Source organism: Panthera leo, chromosome D4 (assembly GCF_018350215.1).
Source record: "Panthera leo isolate Ple1 chromosome D4, P.leo_Ple1_pat1.1, whole genome shotgun sequence".
Lineage (NCBI taxonomy): Eukaryota > Metazoa > Chordata > Mammalia > Carnivora > Felidae > Panthera > Panthera leo.
In genome coordinates this window covers 43,193,968-43,220,529 of record NC_056691.1, presented here as the reverse complement: position 1 = coordinate 43,220,529, position 26,562 = coordinate 43,193,968, and the positions used below count along the sequence as shown (strand labels likewise).

Below are 26,562 nucleotides of genomic sequence, written 5' to 3'. Positions count from 1 at the left end.
TTGAGCATGATTAATTTGATTTATTACTTTTACCCTTTGCTCTAGTTGTAATCAAAATGAAAACTTTTTCCTGGTTTTAGGCGTAGTTTTCTTGCTATTTCTTTGCTGTCACTGCTCTGGCCCAGGCTCCCACTTTGCCCCACCTTGGCTCCTCTAAGAGCCTCCTCTCAGCTGGTCTCTTTGGCTCTCAGGCCTTGCACTTCAAAGTCCTACAACTGTAGCTACATTAATCTTTCTGAAACAGAACTATGATTACGTCTTTTCTCCACTAAAACTCTTTCCTGGCCACCCATTGTTAGCCATAGTCCTATCTGCCATTCAAGTATCCACTGTTTTCTCCCAAACTACCTGTCTTCTTACTGTGTTCCTGGGGGGTACTGTGCTCTTCAGCCAAACTATGTATTAGTGCCTATATGCAATCAGAGTTATCTCACCTCCTTTACCATGGTATTGCCTCTTTTCATATATTCTATAATTTACATTTGCACCCCCACAAATCCAACAAGTCACAATCCCAAGAATTGAAGGAGGCATGTTTATACTTGTAACCAAATGTCCAGCACTACCACTCCATATTTAATATCTATAAAAATTCATTCTTTCACTGCTGAGATAGGATTCCCTTTCAGTTGCCAACGTATGTGAGGCCAGCTGGCAGGATTAGTCTAGAAAAGACAGGCCACATTGAACTCCTATGCAACAGGAAGAAAGGAAACTGAATTTGCTGACCTTATTTATTTTGGTCCATTCATCATGGTACTACAGTGCAAACAGCTTTGCCGTAGATGTCAGGAGACATGGAATTTAGTCCCATTTCATGATCAATCATGTAACTTTCAGAAAACCACATAATTTGTCTGTCTTTTTTTTCATTTACCAAATGGAAATCTGTCTTTATTCCAATAGTAAACACACAGAAGGATTATTATTTTATTTGCCATTCCTTACAACATAACCTCTTTCCTCTATGTATTTGCTTTACAATTCCCTATCATTCCCAAAGCTTTTACAGATTTCATAATTCCATTTCAACATCAGTAAAAATCTCAGAGAAGGAAGCAAGCAGTAAATATCACAAACAATGTTCAAATATCTCTTTTTAGGTTATTGATTAAATAATCCCTTAGGCCTTTCCTATCTCTACAATAGTAAGACTCTATATGCAAATTTGTATCTGAAATTCACATATTTCTTGTGTATAAAGCCATCTTCAGCCATGTATATATACATCATCTCCATCCTCCTACCTGAGAAGTGCTAGGACATACCACAATTCCCCTCTCATGCTTCTAGATCTTATGAAGGTTTAGCATGTCTGTCTCCCCTTTCATATGCAGAAAATCATGTCTGACATTTCACCTTTCTTGTAGTAATTCAATTACAGTTATTCCTTTTACATCGGAATATAGGTTTAGGTTTTCAGCAAACATGTGAATTCGGAGCGACTATTTACTGAAACATATTTTATGCTTATTCTTCTTACACTACTAGCTGTTATATTGGAGACTCCAAAGAGAGAAAAATTTCAGCCAATATTATTTTGGGAGAAGCAAGGATTCTCAAAATGTCTACTTAGTGAAATATAAAAGTATATGGTCAGGTATAGCACACAAGAAATGATAGCAATTGCTTGTTCCAAAAACTATGCTGGTGATCCTAACCCAGGGTAGATTTTAAAATACAGATGGCAGATGCATTGAAAACATTCTTTACTAACTTAACTACTAACTTTCCCTCTTCTTACTAACTCCCACTCAGTTGATAAATTGACACGAGAAATCAAACTTCTTTGTTATCCCTATTTTAAAGACTTGCCTGGATGAAATTTGACCTAGCTCACACTGTCAAAGCCCTTCATTAGTTTGCATGCACTTTCAAAAAAATTACAGTTATAATAATGAAGAAATAAGTTTGCCTAGAGTTTACTTGGAGATTTTAGAGTTAATCTTACCCAAGTAATTCCAAAGCTCTAAGTAGATGAAAATTGATGCCTCCAAACACACACACACACACACACACACACACACACACACACACACACACCACTTGCTCATACAAATATGTTTCAGGGACAAAGTAGAGGTAATTTCAGAGTCTAATACAAAAGTCACACACACATCCAAGAGCTTTTAGCCTTTCATATTCAGCTGAGACTCAAAGCAAGGGGAAAAAAAAAAAAACCATCCAATGCCAGCTCTCTTTTCGTTGACACAAACACAACATTTGTAGTTTTAACTGAAATTAAACCTCAATTTTCAAATCTGCCATCCTTTATAAACTCTAGAAAAGGTAACATTGAATGATTGAGATAGCAGGACCATACAGAAGCTATTTACACAGAGATGCTAAAACTTTCTGGAAAAATAGAATGGGAAGAAGCCAGCACTTACTTGGCATAAACCACTGATGCACATATCCAAAGATTCTGTGTAGCAACGAGTCCCATCTAAGACTTTAGGTGCTAGTTCAACAACCAGGGTTGTTCCTTTGGCCTGGCATTTGAGTGAACAGGGGTTGTCTGGGTCATTAGACACAGGAAGCCATTCATAAAACTGGCCATGGTGCTTGACATCATTGTGAGCGGAGCATTGCTGAGCTCGGAAATCGCCTGCTTCTGGTGGGCAGTCCTGGAGAGGAAAGGCAGGAGGGACACAAATAGGTTATGAGGGCAGCCCAAACAGAAAACTGGAAAAGCCATGTGGTCTGTCAAAGTCTTAGAAAACAAAGCCAATGTCCTGGTTGTTCCCGATGGACACTATCATTTCATCTGAGAGTCATATGATTGTTTGACCCTGAAAATGTAAAGATCTGAGCAAGTAATCACCTTGAAATAGTTTTGGATTAAAGTTAAATGGGGAAGTAATCAGCTTGAGGCAGATCTGATTGATATTCGTTGAGAAATAGTCACCTCGACATATATTTTCTGAAAGATGTTGCTTGGTCCATGGATCCCTCCACAATGTAATACTATTTCAATTTCCCTGTAACTTAAGTAAAACTTACTGAAGTCAGTGGGTTAGTTGAAACACATATCTGTTGCCTCAGTTCTAATAATGAAGGCTATGGCAATACTATAGCAACTCCCTGCACAAAGTTGTAATAATTTCATTTGAAAATTTTTGTGGGATTGTTTGTGAGTTTTTCTAAAATGTAGGGTGCACAGTATCTAGAATTAAATATGGGGAACAAAAAAGAGAAAAGAGCGTTGATGCCTGAATTTCCTTAGCTTAAGGCAACACGGCAGAGTGGAAAGGTATGGGCTTCTTGGACGCGAGCATGGCTGTGATACAGTGGGTCTCTCTGAGTCCAGGTTTCCTTTTGTTTAGAACAGAAGCAATAATACTCAGCTCTCAAAGTCACTGTGAGAATTTCATGGGCTTATGTCAGCCAAATACTGGCACATGGAAGACTGTACATGGTAGCTATTACTATGATTATTCAGTGAAGCTGCTGAAGAGAAAAAGCTGGAGAATTATGAGATCCTCTGAATTTGAATTTTAAATCACATTGGCAGAGAATAATGGAAAATAAGAATATTTTAAATGTATACTTTATAAAGGGCATTTTAAAATTAAAACTATAACTCACGATGCTTACTCTCTAAAACACGATACCCTTTAGTAAAAGGAAACAAGATTCAACCTTAAAAAGGCAAGTATCATCTGTCCCTCGGAAAGGCTTTCAGATAGATTTATTTTATTTCACATGCATTCTGATTAGGATTTACTATGGAAGATTATAGAATATCCATTTGTTGAAAGGACTTTACTATAATTTTTAAAATCTCAATTAGGGGTTTGCATGCAGCCTTTAGGAGGTCCTAGTTCCTACGTGATCATTTCTGAGGGTTCTTCTTATACAAGGGTTCCTTCTCTTTAAAGAAGCATTGTGAGAATAGCATTACTCTATTTTATAAAATGGAATTCCTGATTCTGTTTTCAAACTTTAGTGGTACTATTAAGTAGCATATAAGGTTTTAATATTTGGGGAAGCATAAATTCTTTCCAGGCAAGATGGTATTTAAACAATTAAATGTTTATTTAAGATGAACATAAAATAGCTTAAAATACAATATAAAACCTCAAAGGTACTTTACTGATAGTATCAGATATGCTCTTGGAGTGAAGAAAACATAGTATGAAAGGAAAAATAATTTATATAACACAGGTATAGATACATGAGTACCCAACAGGCTTAAGGGATTTCAAATATTGTCTGAAAAAAAGTATAATTAAAATTCATTACTTATTATTACTAATATTCTTTTAGAGAGAAAGAATGAGAGAGAGAGCATGCATGTGCGAGCGGGGGAGGAGACAGAGAATCTGGAAGAGGCTCCATGCACAGCTCGGAGCCCCTCACAAACTTGATCTCAAGACCGTGAGATCATGACCTGAGCAGAAATCAAGAGTCTGATGCTTAACCGACTGAGTCACCCAGGCACCCCAAAATTCATTACTTATCAATTTCATACATGAAAGGCTATAGTTTAAAACCTTTTAAAGGTCTATGAATTAGTCAGTAAGCATGTGTTATACTTTGTTGTGATATTTGGTTGTTCGTCATGAGAAATAAAACAAAAACCACACATTCCAAAACTATGCTATGAATCACACAACAGGTAAATTGTAGGAAGTTAACACAACGTATCTGAACCTACATGCTTTAACGCTAGCTCCTTTCAGTCTCTGCTTAGACCTCACTCACTTCTGTCCTGACATAATCCTATGGCTGAACACTGTCCCCCAATCTACACATCCTTTTCCTAAATTTCCCCCATTTGAGACACAACAGAGATCGTAAGTAAAACCTACTCTCTACAGTCAACAAGTTTCCCTGGCTGCCACTGCATGGGAGCTTCCACAACAGTACTGATAGTTTAATTAATAATGTTTAGTGTTTTCAGTTGCATACTACCTATTATCTCAAGAGTCACTTGCTTTCTCAGTGGTACAAAAGAAATATTGAAGCGGACTCAAGAAAGCAGAACACTGAGGAAATTGTTTAGAACGGTCCCCAACCCCTCTCGTAATTTTTACCTCCTTTTTCTAGAAATAAAAGTGAATCAGCTGTAAGGGAATTACAGGGTCAAGCTGAATCACCTCTGCATGAAAGTAATAAGGGTAATATATAATTAAGAGACCTCTTAGTATGAACCAGATATAATTTTCTGCATTTATCCAATTCCAAGAAAAGTGTCAGTTATGTTTTTAAATTGATGTTAGATTATCTTAGTACAGACCTAAAACTGCAGAGTCTCTTCTATTCAACAAACTGTGTTGAGTCTTCCCATCTTTACTAAAATAAATAAGACTCCAAGGCATTCAAAGTTAAAATAAGTAAAAAGTAAAGTATTAACACTTTTTTTTCTGTGACAAAACAGGTTTTTTTTTTTTCTGTGACAAAAACAGGAAACATAGAGAGCCCATGAGCACATATGTTCCTGTTCGCAATTCACCTGCTTCAAATAGCTCCGAGAGTAACCTGTTACAGGTTTCATGAACTTTCATAATGGGAGAAAGGTCTCTATAAATAATAATGCTTGTGAATACCTTTACTCACTTTTATCATTACTATCTTTTATTCAACCCATATTTTTGCAGGGGTGGGAAAATATATTTTGCTAAATTGAGAATGCACTTAAAACCCAGAATTCAGAGTTGGAAACTGAACTTGAACCTTTTTAATGTTTCAGTTTATTTGTACTTGGCAAAATGCAACTTCCTGTTTTAAGAAAAAGGACTTAAGAGGACTTATAAAACAGGTTCAGAAAGCTTCTTGGACATCAAATAGCTCTTACAAAATAACATTTTGATGATTTAAGTGTAAATGAATCAGAAACATATGAATCAAATTTCCCTTGAAATACACATGTTTAAAAATTAAGGGAAGAAGGATTTGGCAAAAGCTTCTTTGTTGAACCCAAAACATCTCAAGCATAGTTCAAGACCCTCACTGAACCCCTGATACATCTGGGATCACCCAGCTGCAGAGTGGAAACTCAAGCAGTCATCATAGTCTCTTGTCCCACCAGTATGTTCATAATAATTACAACAGAACAGCTCTCATTTATATAGAGATTCACCATGCACAAAAGGTTTTTAGTTTTTAATTATAATTTAGTCCATGAGACCACTATCTTTTCTAATCTTCCTAAAAGTAAGATTTAGAAACCGATGCTTTAATAGCTTTGAAAAGTATTTAACATCTTATCCTGGGCATCATCTGTGAAATATCAGCTTCTGGAGAGATGCTTTATGACATGATATGTCATCAGTTCTGCCCATGAGATGTGGTTTTCCTTGGGTTATACTGAATGCTGAATGTACTGGATAAATACTATGTGATTTTGGTTCTCATAAAAGCTTAGTAGTAGGAATCATGAGTTTTCAATGGAGATAATTAAAAGAAGAAAACAAATGAATTAAAATATAGAATATATATTCCATATATTTATATATATGAATTGAACCTGGATCATAGGTACTAATGATGAAACAATTAAAATTACTGAAAAGTCTAGTGGCTATTTGAACTAAACACATCCTCCACCAAGAACCTGGCCAAAAACATGGTGTCGAAGGATGCACCCGATTAAAGATCCTCAACTTCCAGCCTCTCATATATCTCCAGAAACACCATCAAGCAGAAATGGAGCAAGAATGAGCAATCTAACACTTTCCCTGGCCTTCTGTCTCTAACTAACTGTAATATGCCTGTGGATTAACAACTCTGTGTCAGGTTACTGAGTTAGGATTTCCTCACTCTGAAAAACTATATTTTATTTAAAATAGATGATCCCATGAATTTACTGTATTTAGCCATTAATACAATATAATAGGTTTTCTCTCCAATTTTTAAGCACTCAATCTGAACAGTAACAGGATTTTCTTTTTTAAAAGCACAGAAATAAAATCTGACCTTTTATTTGCTTCCATTATAATTCATAAAGTCCGTGGAGTTCTGCCATATATGAATCCAATTCAAAACACTTTCTGGTTAATCAACTAGCCAGTGGGAAAGATAAGATGGATCCCAGATGTCCCCTGATGATGATAGGTGGATCAGATTACATGGTGGGATAAAAGAGAGTTAGGCTTTCCAGAGTTTACTCACTGGGTGAAATGTAAAAGATGGTATCTCAGCAGCTAAGGTGGCAGGATCTGAAGGGCTTTAAAATGGTTTTGAAAAAATATACAGAAAATAGATTCAGGGTCAGGAGAAGCATTACTTTTTCTTTATTTTCTTTCTTAAAGAAGACATTTTTCTTTCCAGAGGGACATCTCTCTGCTTTGACTCTGTCATTCAGTGGTTGGCCTTTTCTGCTAATTTTATATATATATAAAATTATATATATATATAATTATAAGTTATATATAATTATATATATATATATATATATATATATATATATATATATATATATATATAAAGCCATGGAATGAGAATATGGCATATTCTCATTCCATGGCTTTATATACAGAATCACTATTAATACCTGACAGTATCAAGAAAACACTGGACATTGTATTTAGGTGGCCTTATGAACTGTAGTAATGGAAGACCTCTATGCTGCCCACTGCCTTTCCCTACCTTGCAACTGTTCTGGATCTTCCACCTCCCCTTCATCCTGCCCTAACCCCTCACTCTTTATAAAAGCTAGTATGCAAGAAAACAAAATCAAAATTGCTTCATCAGGCATTTACTCTATTCCCCAGCAATTCTGGATTGCTACTTTATGATAAAAACATATACAGAAATGTTGACTTGATGACTTTAGAAAATCTTCTTAGTTCTACGTTTTACCCTCAAAATATTAGGAAACCTCAATGTACTGGTGGTAAAACAGGAAAAGAGCACAGGTTTCCTTCATAATAAATGAATGGAGGCTCTGGAAAGTGTACCCCTCTAAAGCTCTCAGATCTCTTAGCACATGTAAGTAGATGGCAGGCTGCCTCTTTTAGGTATTGTTGTTGACATTACTTGGCTTTCTGCTTCTTTTATTCAAAGTCAAGGTGAAACCACTAAATAGTAAATACCCACTGATACCACCCAATTTAATATGATATTTTGTTCTCAGAAACATAACCAGGGTTTCAATTTCTATTTCCAACTCAGACTCCTCTCCCGGACTTCAGACTTTTATATACAAATGCTCCTTTACCATCTGGATATCTGAGAGATCACAAACTCCCCAAGTCCAAACCTGGACCCCTGATGATTTCCCCCTCCCCAAATCCGTTCCCTCTGCAGTCTCACCTTCCCAGTCCCCATCAACTCCATCTTTTTCAGGCAGTGGTTCTCAAACTCAAGGATACATCAATGTCACCTAGAGGGCTTGTGAAAAATACCAGATTGCCGAGGCCTCACCCTCCAGAGTTTCTGATTAAGTAGATGTGGGGTGGAGTCCAAGACTGCATTTCTAGCAAGTTCCTTGATGATTCTGTTGTTGCTAGTTTGGTGACTACACTTTACGAACCACTGTGCCTTAGAGTCATCCTTGACTTCCACACCCAATCCATTGGGAAAGGTTGGTTTTATATGCACAGCATGCAGAATCTGACCACAATCTAATTTTTTTTTTTTTTTAACGTTTATTCATTTTCGAGACAGACAGAGCATGAACAGGGGAGGAGCAGAGAGAGAGGGAGACACAGAATCTGAAGCAGGCTCCAGGCTCTGAGCTGTCAGCACAGAGCCCGACGCGGGGCTCGAACTCACGGACCGTGAGATCATGACCTGAGCCGAAGTCGGATGCTTAACCGACCAAGCCACCCAGGCGCCCCAGAATCTGACCACAATCTAGTCCAAACCACCATCATGTCACCTGTATTCTTGCCATAGTCTCCTAACTGATCATCTGTCTTCTGCCCCTGCTCTCCTAGAGACTTTTGTTAATGCAGCAGCCAAAATGAGCTTATTAAAGCATAAAGCAAACTGTGTAAACTTTCTGCTATAGCTTTAAAGTGGCCCCTCGCGACATTCAGATAAAAGCCAAAATCCATATCTCAGATAGAGGTAAAGATCTGGCCCCATCACCTCCTATTGTCTTCTTTATTCACTTGGCTCCAGCCAAGAGATTCCCAGCTCTCCCTTGGACACTACAGGAATGTTCTTACCTTAGGACACATAACTTATCTATTTCCTCTGCCTAGAATTTTCTTTGCTCCGATTCCAAGTGGCTAATTATCTCACCTTCATCAGGTTTTTGCTCAAATATCACCTTCTCAAATAGACCTACCCTGAGTACTCTCTGTAAAATTACAACAACCACTCCCACTACTGATTCCTCTTTATCCTCTCAACTTTTCCTTTTTCCCTATCACACTTTATCACCTTCAAGTATCCCATATAATTTACTTTCTTATACTCATTTTTAATTGCCTGTCTCCTTCCACTAAAGTATAAGTTCCAGAAGGGCAGGAATCTCTGGCTTTCTCTTATATACTAGGACTCAAATATTCTTTGAAAGAATGAGTGACTAACATATTAAATAAATGAACCAGAGGTCCCATTTTTCATTGTAGAAACTCCAATTCTATTCTCTCAAATCTTGCAGGAAATCTAAATCTTGATAGTTTTTTCATGGGTGGGATATCTAATTTTTCTTTCTTTAAAATATAAATTTACAAGAATACTTGCACATTTCAGACACAAAGAAAAGTGAGTAGGGATTCTTGCCTGCTTAGGCAGAATAGGCAGATTGATATTTCCTCCTCCACATAAACAAATTTAACAGGGTAATATTGAGAAACATAAAATGTGCTGAAATTATTTATTATTCAATAAATAGCCAGACATTTGTAAATTTTATATAACACTCTATGTTATGTGCATGCACTGTAAAGTGCTAATGCTAAGGTATCGAGCTCTATCCCAAAAATTTTGGCCACCTGCTTATAGTAACATCAACATCATCATCAAAAGCATTTATTTGTAAAAGACTGTTAGCTGCTATGTAAAATGAAATTAAACAGACATCCCTGCCCTGTCTAGACAGTCTGTATGGAGACGATTCTATTATATTTCAAGAACATAATATTTAAATCTCTAACACATCATTGTGCGTGCAAAGAACAGAAAATGGGGTCAATTCTGGAGGGTGGTGCTATAGTAGGTAGAGGCCATTCTCGGCTCATTCTTCCTCTTTTTTGAAAATGCCAGCAGACTTTCTTGGGACACTGTATTTTCATATATACAAGATATATTTAAAAGTCCTTGTTTTTGTTCTCTTTTTCCCTGGTGTAAAAGATCTGCAGATTTCCATTATTCTTCTTCCAAACTGTCAACACTTTTGGAAAATAAATATTTAAGGGAAATTAAGTGCCCACAAAAATTAATCATTAACCATTTTAATGCCTTACTATGGATCAGGTTTATTCTCAATAAAATAACATCTTTATAGATTTGTGTCCCTGTAATGGACATGGAACTCTCATAGTTTATTCAAGCTTTGGGTGTGCCCCACTCTGTGCCTACAAAGTGAACACTGGTCACAGGTATATTAAACAGCTCCAAACCATTCCTGTGTGTTATTCAAGTCCAGACATAAGAGATTCAAAATGTATGAGATAATAAATCACTAACCGCACCCTGCTTACTCGATTAGAGCTCGTTATCTGAAAAACAAATGCTTTGCCTGGCTAGTTTTTAACGACTCCAGGCATCTGAGAGTTGATCTAAGTAAAAACATTTAAAACATTTAGTTTTAGAAGTTCAGTTTTTGGTTTTTTTTTTTTTTTTTTTCCCTCTGGGTAGCTTTTATTTCAGTGCTTTTATTTTTTCTCCTTTGAACAATGCAGACTCTTGGAATCCAATTCCCCAGAGGTATTTGTAGGACTGGTTGTAGTTTGTCATGTTAGACTCTTAAATTCTCTCAATTTTGAAAATATTCATTCCTTGAGGCTTTTTATTATTTTTAGTCCCTTTCTTTGAATTAGCTCCAATTTAGCAGTATCTTTTCTTAAATCAGCATTTCTGCCTTTTTACTATTTTTTTACAGTCTAAAAGAAATCTTCTCCCCCACCCCTGCAAAATTAGCATATTTGAAGTGGTAATTTGTAATTTTTTTTGGAACATGGCATACAATCTCATTTTATAAGCACACAATTACATAGCTTTTTGTTGTTGTTGCTGTTGTTTTCAGGCTGCGTTTACCAAAATATTTGTGGCGGAGGGTCAGATCAGAGGAAAGACTAGTACAAGGGGAACATGTTATCAGGTAAATACTTAAACTGTTACTATTGCTTGGGCCTGTTGCATAACAATTTCACTATGTTTCTATTGATTGGGAAAAGGTAATAAAGCTTGACACGTTTCAAAGGAGCAAATATGAAGACTGAAATTGTCGCCCGGAACACGTGGTGCTTACGCCAGTCACTTGAAAGAAAAATGGAAAAAGACAATGTCTAGAGCAATTTGCAGATAAGTACCAGGTTAGACAATTAAGACCCCAGCATTCTGTCTTCACCTTCTCTCCATCCCCATCTACACCAAACCACCCGATGCTGCCTGCAAGCATCACTTCATTTTCGCTGTCACCAGATCCTGACAGCTGTCTGTTTTTCTGGCACTGTATCTAATCAATGCTCCTTTTTGGAGGCAGGTAACACAGGACTGTGAATGACTTGAAATACCTGTGGACACTCTTTGGGTAAAGGACCTAGAAGTTGTTTGCTATCTTTTCCTGGTTCTCTTTCTAAGTCTCCTCCCTTTTTCCCTTTCTTTTATTCCTAAGGGCCTAGGACCTGCATGTGTCACTGATCATATCTCTGCCTTCTCTCTCATCCCAGACCTCCTTTGCACCCTGCCCAAGAGGACAGGTCTATCACTGCTCCTTTAATGCTTGTCTGTCCAGCTTCCAATTGTAGCCGTCAATTGGACTGTTGGGTGTCATTTTCTGAGCACAGTGAAAGGAGTCAGCTCCTAAACAAAAGGGAAAGGTCTACCCCTCCCTAGGGTCTCAAGACTTACCCTGGTCAAAGGTGGCTGGCTCTGTCATATGATAGCTTTGTGGGCAAATGGGACACAAATGGGTGAATACAAGTAAACTGTGAAAATCAGTATGGGCACATGGGAAGCACTCAATAAATGTATAGTATTGCTATTATTCCAATGTCACAGAGGGAGGAGTTATTCGTGAGTTACATAGCTCCAGGGGGCTTCAGAGGGACCTGACTGTGCTTTTTTCATCCAGTTTTGCCTTCCCCATTGCTTTGCTGCCTCTAGAACTACTTTATTTAGTTGTTTAAACATCATTTTAATTAAAGTGACTTATATGAATGTCTTAACATATGAATCCAATCAAACAATATCATGTGCCAAATTTACTAGGTTATAAGTTTAATGGATGACAACGCTCAACTTTGTCCCTATGTGCTCATACTTCTTAGTTTGTTGATCTTGGACCACGGACATATTTTAAGAAACCAAAAAAGAATTATAGAAATATATTTTCTGACCCCTAAAACCCAGTGTTTTCAGGTTGTCCTCTGAAACTTAAAGCATGGCCTTTGAGCACCAGCCTCATCCTGAAAGCATGTTGCTCCAAAGTTGATTTTCCTGTTCTCTTCCTATAACACTTCCATTTCCTTGAGTGGGCAGCAGTAGGTAAAAGTAAAGAGGGATGCAAAAAGTTTCAATTTATCTAGAGTAAGGTTTGATGAATAATAATGCTTTCTACTTAATCACTCCCAATAGCTGTTAATTACACATGTTCAAAAAAGAGACACTTGCCAAATACCAGGCTATGGGGAAAGTCAGTTATACATGACTTTGTGATGCTTACAATTTAAGGGGGAGGATAAGTATCAAGGCCATGTATCAAGCTCACAGGATGACAGGAAGAGGGGCAGGCAGTTCAAAATTAGAGGATAGCTCTTGGACAGAGGTGACCTCCCTTCCTATTTTGTTTCCCTTTAAGCCTGAACCTGGACAAGACAGAGAAGAAAAGGGCCATGGAACTGCCTCCTCTCCCTGCACACTGTCAGTATTACTTAGAACTGTTTCAGTCTGTTTACCTGTTCTGTGTGGTGGCTTCCGTATTCACCTGGCTGACTCCTTAAAGCTTCGGTATCACTTCCTGGTGATTTTCTCCGACAGTTCCCTAGCCTCAGCCTGTTTTGGGGCAACTCTCTCCAAGATGCCATAGCACCCGTACATACCTTCATCCTTGGATTTACCACCCTGTGTTGTATTCTTGGTTTACTCAGGGCCTACTGAAAGCCTTGCACAAAATTCATGAGAAATAATTATCTGTCAAGGGTTGGGTTAAGAGACTTCTGTATGCAACAACATGTACAACTAGATACTTTGAGGAAGCTTCCCACCACAGAACACCTAAAAATACTACAATTTGCAAAAATAAAATTAAAAAAATAAAAGTTAAATGGACAGCTGAGTTGGCAAGGAGTTTTCCTTAGAGACAAAAGAAATGAGGAAGTATGAATCCAGAGAGGAAATTGATGGATATCCTAAAGGGATCTGCTGGTTTCCTGGTGGTTTTTAGCTTTCCATTTTAATAGCCTGTAAGAGCATGGGACAAGGGGTAACGTCTATGGAGTGGTTGTGGAAGAGGATCAAGATTCCCTCCTAATGCCAAGACCCTAAGACAAAACTCTCGAGAAAGAATAAACTAGGAAAAGGAAAAAAAAAAAACACTCAGTTTATGCAAAAGGCTAATCTATGGAGATAGTAAAAAGATTAGTGGTTTCTGGGTTATGAAGAAGGGAATGATGAATAGATAGATCACAGGGATTTTTAACGCACTGTAACTTCTCTGCATGATACTACAACAGTAGACATATGAAATTATACATTTGTCTAAACCCATAGAATGTGCAACACCAAAAGTGAATCATAATGCTAACTATGGACTTTGGGTGATTATATGTAAACAGGTGATTGGAATAAATGCACCACTCGGGGGGAGGGGGGTTGATAGTTGGGAAGGCTGTGCTTGTGAGCAGAGGCACATGGGAAATCTCTGCACATTTTGCTTCATTTTGCTGTGAACCTAAAACTGCTATGAACAACAAAGTTTATTTAAAAAGATAAAATGGACTTTTAAATACAGAGAACAAACTTAGAGTTGCTGGAGGGGTTGTGGTTGGGAGGATAGGCTAAATAACTAAGGGGCTAAATAACTAAGGGGAGGACACTTGTTTGGATGAGCACTGGGTGTTGTACATAGGGGCTGAATCACTGGAATCTACTCCTGAAATCATTATTGCACTATATGGTAACTAACTTGGATGTAAAGTAAAAAAAAAAAAAAAAAAAAGTAAAGTGGTCTTGACTAGTGCTGATCACCACCCCCTCCCAGTGTCATCTTCCTGAAAAGCAAATGTGAGTTCTCTCAGAAAGTACACATTAATCCAGTCTACAAGGCATGCTGTCTTAAATTCCAACAATCATGTAAGCACACAGGAATATCACAAAACATATGAGGAAACAAGATGGCATGAAAAAGAGACAGAAGACATAAGAAAACAAAGAATTCATATAGTAAAATTATCAGACACAAAATGCAAAATAAACTCTAATGTGCTTAAGGAAAATTCTTAAAAAGAATGTTAAAAAGGAATGTAGGCAAATGAAAAATGTAAAAGATCATTAGAGACTTAATAGATGGAACAAAAAGCATATTAGACAACGGAAGAAGGAGTTGAAGACATTCTAGAAAATATAGCATAGAAAGACAAAGATATAGAAAACATGAGAAAATCATTTTCTAAGAATTTTCCAGAAATAATTAAAAATACAATCTCAAGTCAGAAAGTCAAATGAAAATCATACAGAATAAATAAATGATCTGCTCCTATACCAATCATAGGTAACTGCAGAATGCCGGTGATAAAGATAAAACCATAAAAGAAGTAAGAGAAAAGACAAAGGAAGAACAATTAAAATGACAGCTGGCCTTTCAACAGCAACAATGGGAATTAGAAGTCAATGTACACATCTTCAAAGTGTTAACAGAAGATAAGTATTTTCACAGGAAAAGTAATATTTAAGACAACTAAATAACAGATATTTTACACAAACAACAAGAAAGCCAAGAGCACTTATTTCCACTGAACCCTCACTAAAAGAACTTCTAAAGGATGTACTCCAGACAGAAAAAAAAAAAATGAGCCTTAAAGATCCAGGATTTAAGAAAGAATAGGGATCAAAGAAAATGGAATATTTCAAGTACATCTAAATAAACATTGACTATATAAAGTATCTGATCCGTTGGGTTAATAAAGATGAGCTGACTATATCAAGCACTGGGCTATATAAAATATCTTATCTGGGGGGTTAATAAAAACAGCCCAAACACTCGACAAGAGAGGCATATAAGTTTGAAGAAGGGTAATTAGAGTTAAAATGTTCTATAAGACCTGAATTGTTTGATACACAGGTATAGATACTACTTAACCTTAGCCTTTCAGTATGCATATAAAATTCAGAGTAACCACTAAAAGAATAGCAATAGATGTATAACTTTAAAACCAGTAGAAGGAGAACTATAACAACAACAACAAAAGGTCTCAAAAGTTCAAAGAAGGCAAAAAGGAAAAAAGGAAATACTGAAGTAAAAAATAGACATCCCAAAATCAGTTGGTAGAAATAATTCCAGTTTTATCAGTAATCATAGTAAAATGCAAATGGAGTAAAGAAAGCAAAGATGACCAGATTACAATTTAAAAAAATGTTGACATTATGGGGCACTTGGGTGGCTCAGTCGGTTAGGCGTCTGACTTCAGCTCGGGTCATGATCTCTCGGTTCAAGGGTTTGAGCCCCATGTAGGGCTCTGTGTTGACAGCTCAGAGCCTGGAGCCTGCTTTAGATTCTGTGTCTCCCTCTCTCTCTGCCGCTCCCCTACTCATGCTCTGTCTCTCTCTCAAAAATAAGTAAATGTTAAAAAAAAATTTTTTTTAATGTTGACATTAGATATTCACAAAATTGAAGATAGAGAAACATTGAAAGTAAAAGACTAGAAAAAAATGTAGGAGATAAATCTAACATAATGAAAGATAGAGAAGCCATAATATCAGAGAAAGAGGTTTTAAGGCAAAAAGCATTAGTACTGATAAATATGGTCATGATATTATGAATAAAGTTTAAATTCCCCAGGAAGATAAAACCAATTTAAAATGCATATCTGTCTAACAAGATATGTTTGAAATAGTCCTAACAGACCACAAGGTGAAATTGGCCAATTAACCACTAAAGTAGAATATTTTAAAAATCCTTCTCTCAAGCAGGCATTGAAGTAAGAGATTTGAAAAGCACATTTAAAATGCTTGATATACTCATATATAGAAACTTATACCTTCAGATCAGAAAATAACTGTTCTCTCCAAGAACACATGGATATTATGCCATAAAGCAAATCTCAACAAACTTCAAAGAAATGGAGTAAAAACAATCATTTCTAACAAAATTACCATAGAATGATTAGAGATCAATAAAGATATTTTTAAAAAGCACCATATATTTGGAAGTTAGTAGATGGTAAATAATTTTCAAATTTCCATTATTTTTGCTTCAAGTTATAAATACCTAGAACTTAATAATGAAATCCCCTTTACCATACTGTGGGAAACAACCAAAGCAGTATTTAGTTGAATAGTTATATGGGAAACAAGAAAGTCTGAAACTTATTACATTGAGCATCACACCTAAGGAATTAGGAAAAGTACAATAAAATAAATCCAAAGGAAGCAGATGAAATACAAATGATACGAGTGCAAATAAAACAAAGATCGAGGAAACAGAAAATACAGAAACCATAGACTCAACAAAACCAAAGATTGGTTACCTAAAAAGACTAATAAAATAGATAAACTTCTGAAAACTTCATTAAATGATAAGATGAAGAAAAAAGGAATTTCAACCACTATTATAAATGCAAAAAGGGAGACAGTTGCAGGTACACCTAGAGTTAAAAAGATAGTAACAGAAAAGCATGACCAGCTTTATGCTAATAAATTTGAAAATTTTGTCTTAGGAAAAAATCATTCAAGAGGAAAAAATATTCAAGAAGAAACAGAAATAACAACAATAAAAATACAGGTTTACAAAGTATTTACTATGGACCGAGTATTATCCTATGTAGGTTACATATATCAATTCATTTAGTCTGCATGACAATCCTATGTGTCCCATTTTACAGCTGAGAGGACTGAGGTACCATGAGGTTAAATGACTGTTACACAGTTAATAACTCAATGTTGAGACTGAACATAGACAGTGTGGCCCCAAAGTTCACTCTTTTAACTACTGTGCTCCACTTCATCTTAAAGATGTTCAATCAGTAATTAATAATCTTCCCACAAAGAAAAAAATCTTGCTCGCAACTTTACAAAGTTTACTAGACATGAAAGGAACAATCATAATCTAAAATAAATTCTTCCAAAGACTAGAAAAAGAGATAACACTTCCTAATTCATTTTATCAAAACCAGATAAAGATTGCATATGAGAGAAAATTACTCATAAACATACATGCAGAAAACCTAAACAAAATATTGGCAAATTCAAACCAGACGTATGCAAAAAATATAATATATGTGACTAAGTTGGGTATATTCCAGCAGTTCACCCACAAGATTAGACAAAAGTTAAAGTTATATAATATCAAGCATTGGCAAGGATATGGAACCCAGAGAACCTATATAATTCTTGTGGGGATGAGAATTGAAACAGTCATTGTATAAAACTTTGGCATTACTTTGTCAAGTTTGAAACACCACTGTCTTATTTTGTATTTTCTTCTTACTATGGCTTTTCTTTACTACCTTTTTCTTTCTTCTCTAACTTCTATTAAGTTGGCAAGATTCTCTTTATTTTCTAGTATTTCTTGTGCTAGTTTGGAACTTATAGATTGCACTTCTGATTCTTTTAATGGATATTTAAAATTTTTTAATAATCAACTTAAATTTTGTAACAAAAAATCTAACTTTATTTTTATCCTCTTCTCAAATACAACAAAGATCTTAATACATACTAAACACTGAAATGCTGTTAATACAGAAACATGAAATAAAAACAAAGTTGTGCTCACCAGTTAGATTTACCCACTGCATTCAGTTTCTATTGCTACCTTAACAAATTGCCATAAACTTAGATGTTTAAAACACAAATTGATTATCTCACAGTTCTGTAAGATACAAGTCCAAGTATGGCTGACGGGGTCCCTGGCTTAGAGTTTCTTTCTCAAGGCCAAAAGGAAGGTATTGGAAAGGCTAAGTTCCTTTTTGGCGTCAGGAGATGAATCCACTTCCAAGTTCATTGGGGTTTTGGCCAAATTCAGTTCTTTGGGGTTGTAAGACAGAAGTCCCTCTTTCCTTGCTGGTTGTCAGCTAGAGGTTGACATGCTCTTAGAGGTCTCTCTGGTCCTTGACCATGGCCCCCCTCCATTTCAGAGCCAGTAATAGTGCATGAAAACCTTCTTGGGCTGACAGTCTCTCTGACTTCGTCATATCTTTTCTGCCTCCAGCTGTGGAAAGTTCTTTGCTTTTAAAGCATCACATGATTACATTAGGCCCGCCTGGATAATTTAGGCTACTCTTTGTGTCTTAAGGTCTGTACCCTTAATTAATTACTTTGGCAAATTCCTTTTGCCATGTACATAATACATATTCACAAGTTACAAAGATTAGGGCATGGGTATATCTGGGGGACCATTCTGCCTACCACCTTGACTATAGCTGTCAGGATAGGTTAGGGGATTCTGAAAATGCAAACAATCTCTAAAACCCATTTGGCTTAATGCAGCAAAGATTTATTTCATACCCACAGTATCTCTGACTCTCTTTAGCAGCTGTTATCTGTGGGGTAACTCAGTGACTCAAACTGAGATAGAATGTACTATCTAATAGAACCGTGCTTCTCAAATTTTAATATATAGACGAATGATCTGAGAATCGCGTTACAATGAAGATTCTGATTCTGCAGATCTGGAATGGAACCTGAGATTCTCCAGTTCTCACATGAGCCCAGTTGACGTTGATGCTGCTGATCTCCAAACCACTCTTTGAGAAGCAAGGTTTGGGAACACATGGCCTCCTTGGTCACTACCACAAGGGAAGAGAGAGCATGGACACTATCAGACTGATTCTTTATTGCTTCTTCCTGAAAATAATGTGCATCAGTTCAACTCACATTTCAGTGGCCCAAGCTACTCATGCATATGGTCTTGTCTAATTTCAAGGGGTTAGAAAAGTTCAATACTCCCATATGCTCATTAGGAAAGGAGAACCAGGAATATTAGTCACAAAACGTATATGCACATACACACACACTCTCACACCCCTCTGGCCTCATCGTTGTTTTCTTGGATACCCAGCTTTCCTACAGTCCACTGTTTTCTTTCTGAAATTCATCCTGTAATAATTATTTTAGTGAAAATCCATGGGTAGTGAACTCTCTCGTCTTTGTATATCAGAACACATTTTGGTTTCTGCCTATATTCTTGATTGATAGTTTGAGGGTCCCAAATTCTACACTGACCCTTATTTTCCGTTAGCACTTTGAAGATATTAACTCATTATCTTCTGGACTCTATGTGATGGAGAAGTTTCTGCCATTAGTCTAAGTTTCATTCCTTTGTGGGTGATCTGTTTTTTCTCTGATAGCTTTTCATATTTTCCCTTTTTCTTTAATGTCAGATTATCCTTCTGATGTTGGATCATGACATGTGTGCATATGTATTTTATTTTTTCTCTTCAGCACTTATGTTGCAATTCTAGTCTGAGGACGCTTGTCCTTTTTCCTTTCTGGAATATTCTAAATGTCATTTCCCCAATTCTCATTATTGGAAGATACTATTACATATATGTAGAGAGTGAGCATTTTATTTGTTCTGTATCTCTTAAGGGCTCTGTCATATCAGGTATATGGAATTCTGAGCTGTATTTTCAGAAAATTTCTTTTTTTTAAGTTTATTTATTTATTTTGAGAGAGATAGAGAGAGAGAACAAATGGGGGGGGGCAGAGAGAGAGGGAGAAAGAATCCTAAGCAGGCTCCAACATGGGGCTCAATCTCACAAACTGTGAGATCATGACCTGAGCAGAAATCAAGAGTCAGATGCTTAACCAACTGAGCCACCCAAGTGCCCTGTAAATTTCTAACTGTGATCTTCAAATTCACTAGCTCTCTCTTTGGGTCCAGTATGGAATTTATCTCATTTAAGGAGATTTTTATTTCAATTAGAATATTCTTTTATTGTAAACTTCTAATAGTTTATTATCTTTATTCATCAATATATTACTTCATTTTTGCCTGGTTCCCCCTCTCATTTACTGTTTATTTTCAACAGTTATTTTTTTCCCAATGTGTTTCTTTTATTTAAAATTATTTTTTATATTTTATTTATTTTTGAGAGAGAGAGAGAGAGAGAGAGAGACAGCACGAGCAGGGGAGGGACAAAGACAGGGGGAGACACAAAATCCAAAGACAGGCTCCAGGCTCTGAGCTAGCTGTCAGCACACAGTCCCACACGGGGCTCAAACTCACCAACCTTGAGATCATGACCTGAGCTGAAGTCAGACGCTTAACCAACTGAGCCACCCAGGCGCCCCCCAGTGTGTTTCTGTTAAACACATACAGTCGGTGCACCTGGGTGGCTCAGTCAGTTAAGCATCGGGCTCTTGGTTGCTGCTCAGGTCATGATCTCATGGTTTGTGGGATCGAGCCCCGCATCAGGTCCCTTGCTGACAGTGTAGAGCCTGTCTTGGATTCTCTCTCTCTCTCTCTTTCTCTCTGTCCTCACCTCCCTTGCGCTCTCTCTCTTTCTCAAAATAAATAAATAAACATAAAAAAATGCCAATTCCCTTCATTATTGGTGATTATTTTCTGCCAAGTCACCATAAACACTGCAAGAGAAAATACTATCTATCATTGCTCACAGTTCCAATGAGTCTCTGGTCATACTTTGGCCAACCAACCAATACATAATCTTGTTTTATATGTGTTTCTGTCTAAAGATACCTCATTTAATATCTATTGATTCATTAGCATTGAACCTACAGCCAAGAGCATTATAATTCATGACTGAATGAAGCTTATGTAACACACATCTTCTCCATAAGGCACATCACAACCTTCTTGTGCTTAGAAACACCAGGCAGCATTTTAGCACTACGTTTGAGGGCCATTTTAAAAATCACCATTAAAAATCACAAAAATCTGAAAAACTTGGCACTACATAGGTTGTGAATAGGACACTTGTTTATAGTATGAGAGCTGAAACAAGAAGGCACCACCTCAGCTGGGAATGTGCTGGCTGGACAACTGAAGTTTTTTGCCACTCTGCACATATCTGCAAATGACCAGGGATACTTTCTAGAGAAATGGTGAATTCATAATTATTGGAATCCACAAATAATGAGGATTTCCTGTATCCATTTTAATGTCTTTATCAAACACTTTCATTTGCCAAATTTTATCTGGAGTGAATATTAATTTTGTTGACTTTTTTTGGTATAGTTCTATAATGTTTTGAGATTATTATTTGTAGACTTGTTTTTAATTTTTTGAATGTTTATTTATTTTTGAGAGAGAAAGAAAGAGCAGGGTAGGGGCAGAGAGAGAGGGAGACACAGAATCTGAAGCAGGCTCCAGGCTCTGAGCTGTCAGCACAGAGCCCGGCATGGGGCTCGAACTCACAAACCACGAGATCATGACCTGAGTTGAAGTTGGACACTTAACTGACTGAGCCACCCAGGGGCCCCAAATAGACTTATTTTTAATGGAAAGATTTTGCTTTTCCTTTGTGTCTCTTTGTCCTCATCTGCTCTAATAGTTTTGTGATTATCTCCACGTGGTTCACCCAGCCCCCAGTTCAGAATCAGATTGCTATGCTGGAATTTTGTTTTTGTGTTTAAAAACATTTTTTTAAGTTTTATTTATTTATTTATTTATTTATTTATTTAGAGAGCACATGAGCAGGGGAGGGGCAGAGAAAGAGGGAGAGAGAGAATCCCAAGCAGAATCTGCGCTGTCAGCATGGAGCCCAATGTGGGGCTCAAACTCATGAACCATGAGATCATGACCTGAGCCGAAATCAAGAGCCAGACACTTAAATGACGGTGCCCCCCCTCCAGTGCCCCTGGAATTTTGGGTTTGAATCCATAACAAGGAAATTGCAAATCTAGTCACCGAGCCCAAGTGTCATTTAGTAGGTTCAGTCCGTGATCTCCACCAGCCCCTCTAGACTCATGTTTCAGATAAAGGGCTCATCCCAGGCAAACCATCATTAAAACCAAACCAAACATCAGCTTCCATCCACACAAAGAGCCCCATCCAGGCTTCTGACATGAAGTTCTCTACCTGGAAGAAGTGCTCTTTCTCCTGTACAAGTAAATTTAGCTCTGGTTATCCCATGGGAATTGAGCTGGGGCTAATCTTTGCTTACTTCTAGTTATGGAGCCCAAAAGCCTGTGGCCATCAGCACTGATCACCATCTTGCATATATGCTCCATTTTTGGTGCATGGATGTTTTAATCTTGCTATTGAACTTGGCTATGTCATTGGTTTCAACATTTTATAATTTGCCCAACATTGCTGCTTGTTTGGAAACAGGGAAGAACAGATTGATCAGAAATTCTCTTAGCAATCTCCTTACACTTTTCCTTCACAACTTCTCTTACTCTGCATGAGATTGTAGCTATCTGTATTTTTGTCTTTTCTTCTTGCCTCCAATTTCAAAACATTTGGGAGTACTGTCTTATACAAATCTTTTTGTTGTCATTTGTTCCCAGCACAATGCCTTGCACAGTCAATAACTATCTGTTGAATTAAAGTATACATCAGTTTATGAGACACTCTCCTCGAAATTAGCCTTGTACACAAATTTATGTCAGATGGATAATTTTCTTCCCTAGAAATAATCAGACAGAAACTAGAAGACCTCTTAGGAGGGATATTATAAAGCAGGGGTTTTCATACTCTTATTTTGTTGCAGAACTCTTTTCCCTCAAAAGAATCTTATGCAGGATGCTAATCAATAAAACAGGTAAAGGAAGAGCTGTTCTGGATGCCACAGGGGTGATAGTCATAGCAACTTGACTGCTCAGACTTCATCACCCAGCAACGAGGTCAAGGTAGCCCCACAGACAGTTGTCTAAAAATTGTTTTCCAAACTCCCATCCTATAGGGATTGAGAGGTTTGTCCAAGTCGCTTCTAGGATCTATAACAATTCAAAGTAAATAATTCCCAGCAGTATTTTAAAGGAAGAAAAAGAAACATTAAAAAGTAACAAATTACACTTTTTGAAATGTAGTGCTATATCATTTAAAATCTTCTGTTTGGGAAGGGGAGGAGTCTTCATAATGAATATATCGCTTGGGAAGAGGAGACCAGTACATTATAGGATATTGGTGTTGAATGAGCTCTGAAGCACATTTGCTTGGTGAAGATTCAAAGGCACAAAAATACCACATAATGCCTCCTTACCCTTCCTTCTGTGATGACCATATTCCACTCAAGATTCTGAACAGTATTTGAAGCCTAAACTAAATATGCTCTAAGAGCCATGCATAGCTTTGCTCATCATAAGATTGTAAAGAAAAAATATAGCCAAACGTTCAAGACACCCTCTTTAAATTTGACAATTTCCTCTGAAAAGGAAGAGAATGTTCAAAATCAAAGAAAAACATATGAAGAAAAGATTCCCGGAAGTACAATACAGTATGAAAGTGGATTAACTAATTAAATAATGGCCTTAGCTCAGAAAGCTCAGCACAAAGGTCTGTGAGTGATCCCTCAGAGGAAAAAGCATAAGAATTTCTGTTGCCTGAGTTTCAACACATCTTGGTGGTAATTGGAAGATCTGATGCTGCTTATTGTTTCTAGTCTCACGGAGAGCGGCTGAGCATAGACAAGTATTTGCATGTTAGCAACCTATGCATGGCGGCTTGTTTCGTTTCATTCCACAAGGCACTGTGCCAAGGGAAGAACTACAGTAGTAATTTCTTTCAAAGTCACTGTCAAATCTCTGCTTCAAGCTTCTATCTGGGTCACCAGAGGCCAGCATACATTTTGTGTAATTCAGAAACTAGGACTTGAGAGAGTAGGTTTGAGAAGTATTGACTCAGGAAATTTGTATTCTCTGGACAGGAGGAGAAGCTCAAAGGAGAGGCAATTTGGGATGTTTTCAGCAAGGATACTTGGATTTGCCTTTTCTGCTGTATTTGATTCGCACACTTAAAATTCTCAGCAGTTCATATACTTGTAGCCTTGAAGAATTAAAATTGCTACAGTAAACTTATTTGAACATCTCTTTTCCTAAACCACATCGCATATGTTGTAAAATTCCTTATGCCTTAATCTCTTTGTGTCTTAGTTTTGTTATTTGCTACATGAGTTAGTCTAGGTCATTGATGCACCCTCTTGAGTCATGCTGAGATGGGCATGGGTTTTGGCATCATACAAACCTAGCAGCACCACTAAATAAAGTATTTTATCTCTTTCAATATCCAGATTTCTTTATTTGTAAAATCAGGGTAATACTTCTCAAGGTGATTGTGAGAACTGAATTAGTCACTAGCACTAGGCCTGGCACCTGGCAGATACCCCAAACAAACTAGTTTCTTTTAATTCAAATCTTCTCTAAATCTATTGCTTTGTCAGGATCCCTTTGAGGTATATGATCAGTGTACTAGTCATTTTTGACAAAGATTGCAGCACATATATACCATTACCCATGGTCATAGAGCTAGCTGGGAGAGGGACTCATACCACTTTTCTAGTCTGATAAATCCCAACACTCTAGGAAATGATAGATAACTCTTTAATACCCTTTATCAGGCGAATCAATGAAGGGTTTATCTTCCCTTCAAAACTCTATCAAGCCAATACTGTAGCATTAATAACAAAACACACACCTGCAAAAGGTCTAGCTGAACTTTTTCCTCAGAGAGTTTCAATATGGCAAATGATATGATGATAACAAAGTAAACAAATTCTGGGTTGACCAAGTTCATGCTAACAGCCGTAAGAAAGCAGTCGCTTGACACTTAAGCTATTAATTCACAGGAAAAGAACATAGCTGTTGTGTGAGGCACACTTATTTCTTATCAGAAAGCATCACATGTGTGAACTAGAACGTGTGACTTTAGGGAGGCCAGCTCATATCACTCAAAGGCCACTTACAAGTATTGTCAATGCTTCCTCTGACAGTCTCCATGGGATGATGCTGGCTTAGAATAAACTAACTCTGACCAACTTTGGGGGCAAATCACCTATGGCTTTTAAATATACCAGAAGGATGCCAATAAGCAGAAATTAGTTGTAACAATATATTAGCTTTTATATTTTACTCAACAGTTTGGAGTTCTTCATATTATGTTGAGTTAGGGACAAGGGCAAAATCATCCTTACCTGGGGAATGGAGTTCTTTTGGAAGACCATAACTTACTTATCTTTGTCATATCAGGTGGCAGAAGGAACTAAAATTCATTGAGCATCTTCCATGTACCTACATTACTGATTCTGATCCTTGTAAAGGAGTACTGTGAAGTGAACGTGATGACTCTACGTCATGATTGAAGACACTGAGGCTGTGAGAAGTCTGAAGAGCTTGTCCAACCACCCAGGGAGCAACAGCAGAGCCGGCCAGCCCATGTCTCTCTCCCTGGGGTCGTGTTCATATGACGCTCCTCCCAGAGAGGAAAAAGTTGAGGCAGAGGATAAGAAACACATCAAGAGGACACATTAAGGAGAAAGGAAAAGTAGAGAGACTTCAGAGGGGTCCAATACAGGCATGTCAGAAAAAGCATTAAAAAGAAAAGAAATGTGTACAGCAGTCAAAAGAAGGCCTAGGGGAGAAGAAAAGCAGAAGGGCCCAACCCACTGGGGAGGAAAAATCCAAAAAAAAAAAAAAAAAAAAAAAAAAATTGGCTAGCTGCCTGGCAGCAAGCACTGCAGAGAGATCTATATCCACCAGACAGATCCACCAAATGAAGGAATCTGTGAATCATTAAAAAAATGTTTATTTCTTTATGCCACAAATGATAAAACAGTTAGTCATAAAATATGAGGGTTTTTTTTCCGGAGTAATTGCTGCAGATATTTTCAGCCATTTATCCTAAATGCTCAGTGTTTAACTATTGAAAGGGAAATGATGTGTTTTGAACCAAAATCAACCTCCAGTTATCCACATGACATGCTGTATACTTGCACTTAGAGATTAATTCATCTGCTGGATGGTCAAAGTTTAGTCAGCATTGGTGCTGACAGAGTTTGGACAGGGACTCTGTCCTCAGAGAAACAATAAAAGTCACTTATCACTTCTTGCCCCCTAAAAATTATTTTCCTTTGTTACTAATTTCTGCATAAATAGAAAGGACTGTGGTCCGAGTCAAGAAAATCAAGATGCTCCTGGAAATGTGATCCCTAATGAACATCCTTTTGTTCCAGCAACAGTGTTTCTCAATGTTGAAAGGGACACACACACACACACACAGCCCTACAAGTAGTTAAGTCGCCATTCTACATTCATTCTATCTTTGCGGTAAGTTAGACTCGTTAGGGGGGATATTGATTGGTCCCCCGGGTTATGTTCCTGAGA

The 26,562-nt window shown here is 37.2% G+C and overlaps 1 protein-coding gene across 2 annotated transcripts in view; it reads right to left on the bottom strand.

Moving 5' to 3' along the window:
- Positions 1-26,562, bottom strand: part of ADAMTSL1 (ADAMTS like 1) — a 378,657-nt gene that overhangs the window by 289,306 nt on the left and 62,789 nt on the right. For both annotated transcript variants that reach the window (XM_042913347.1, XM_042913348.1), the window contains exon 4: positions 2,391-2,627. In XM_042913347.1, the coding sequence (XP_042769281.1) occupies positions 2,391-2,627 (237 nt within the window). The remainder of the gene's footprint in view (positions 1-2,390; positions 2,628-26,562) is intronic.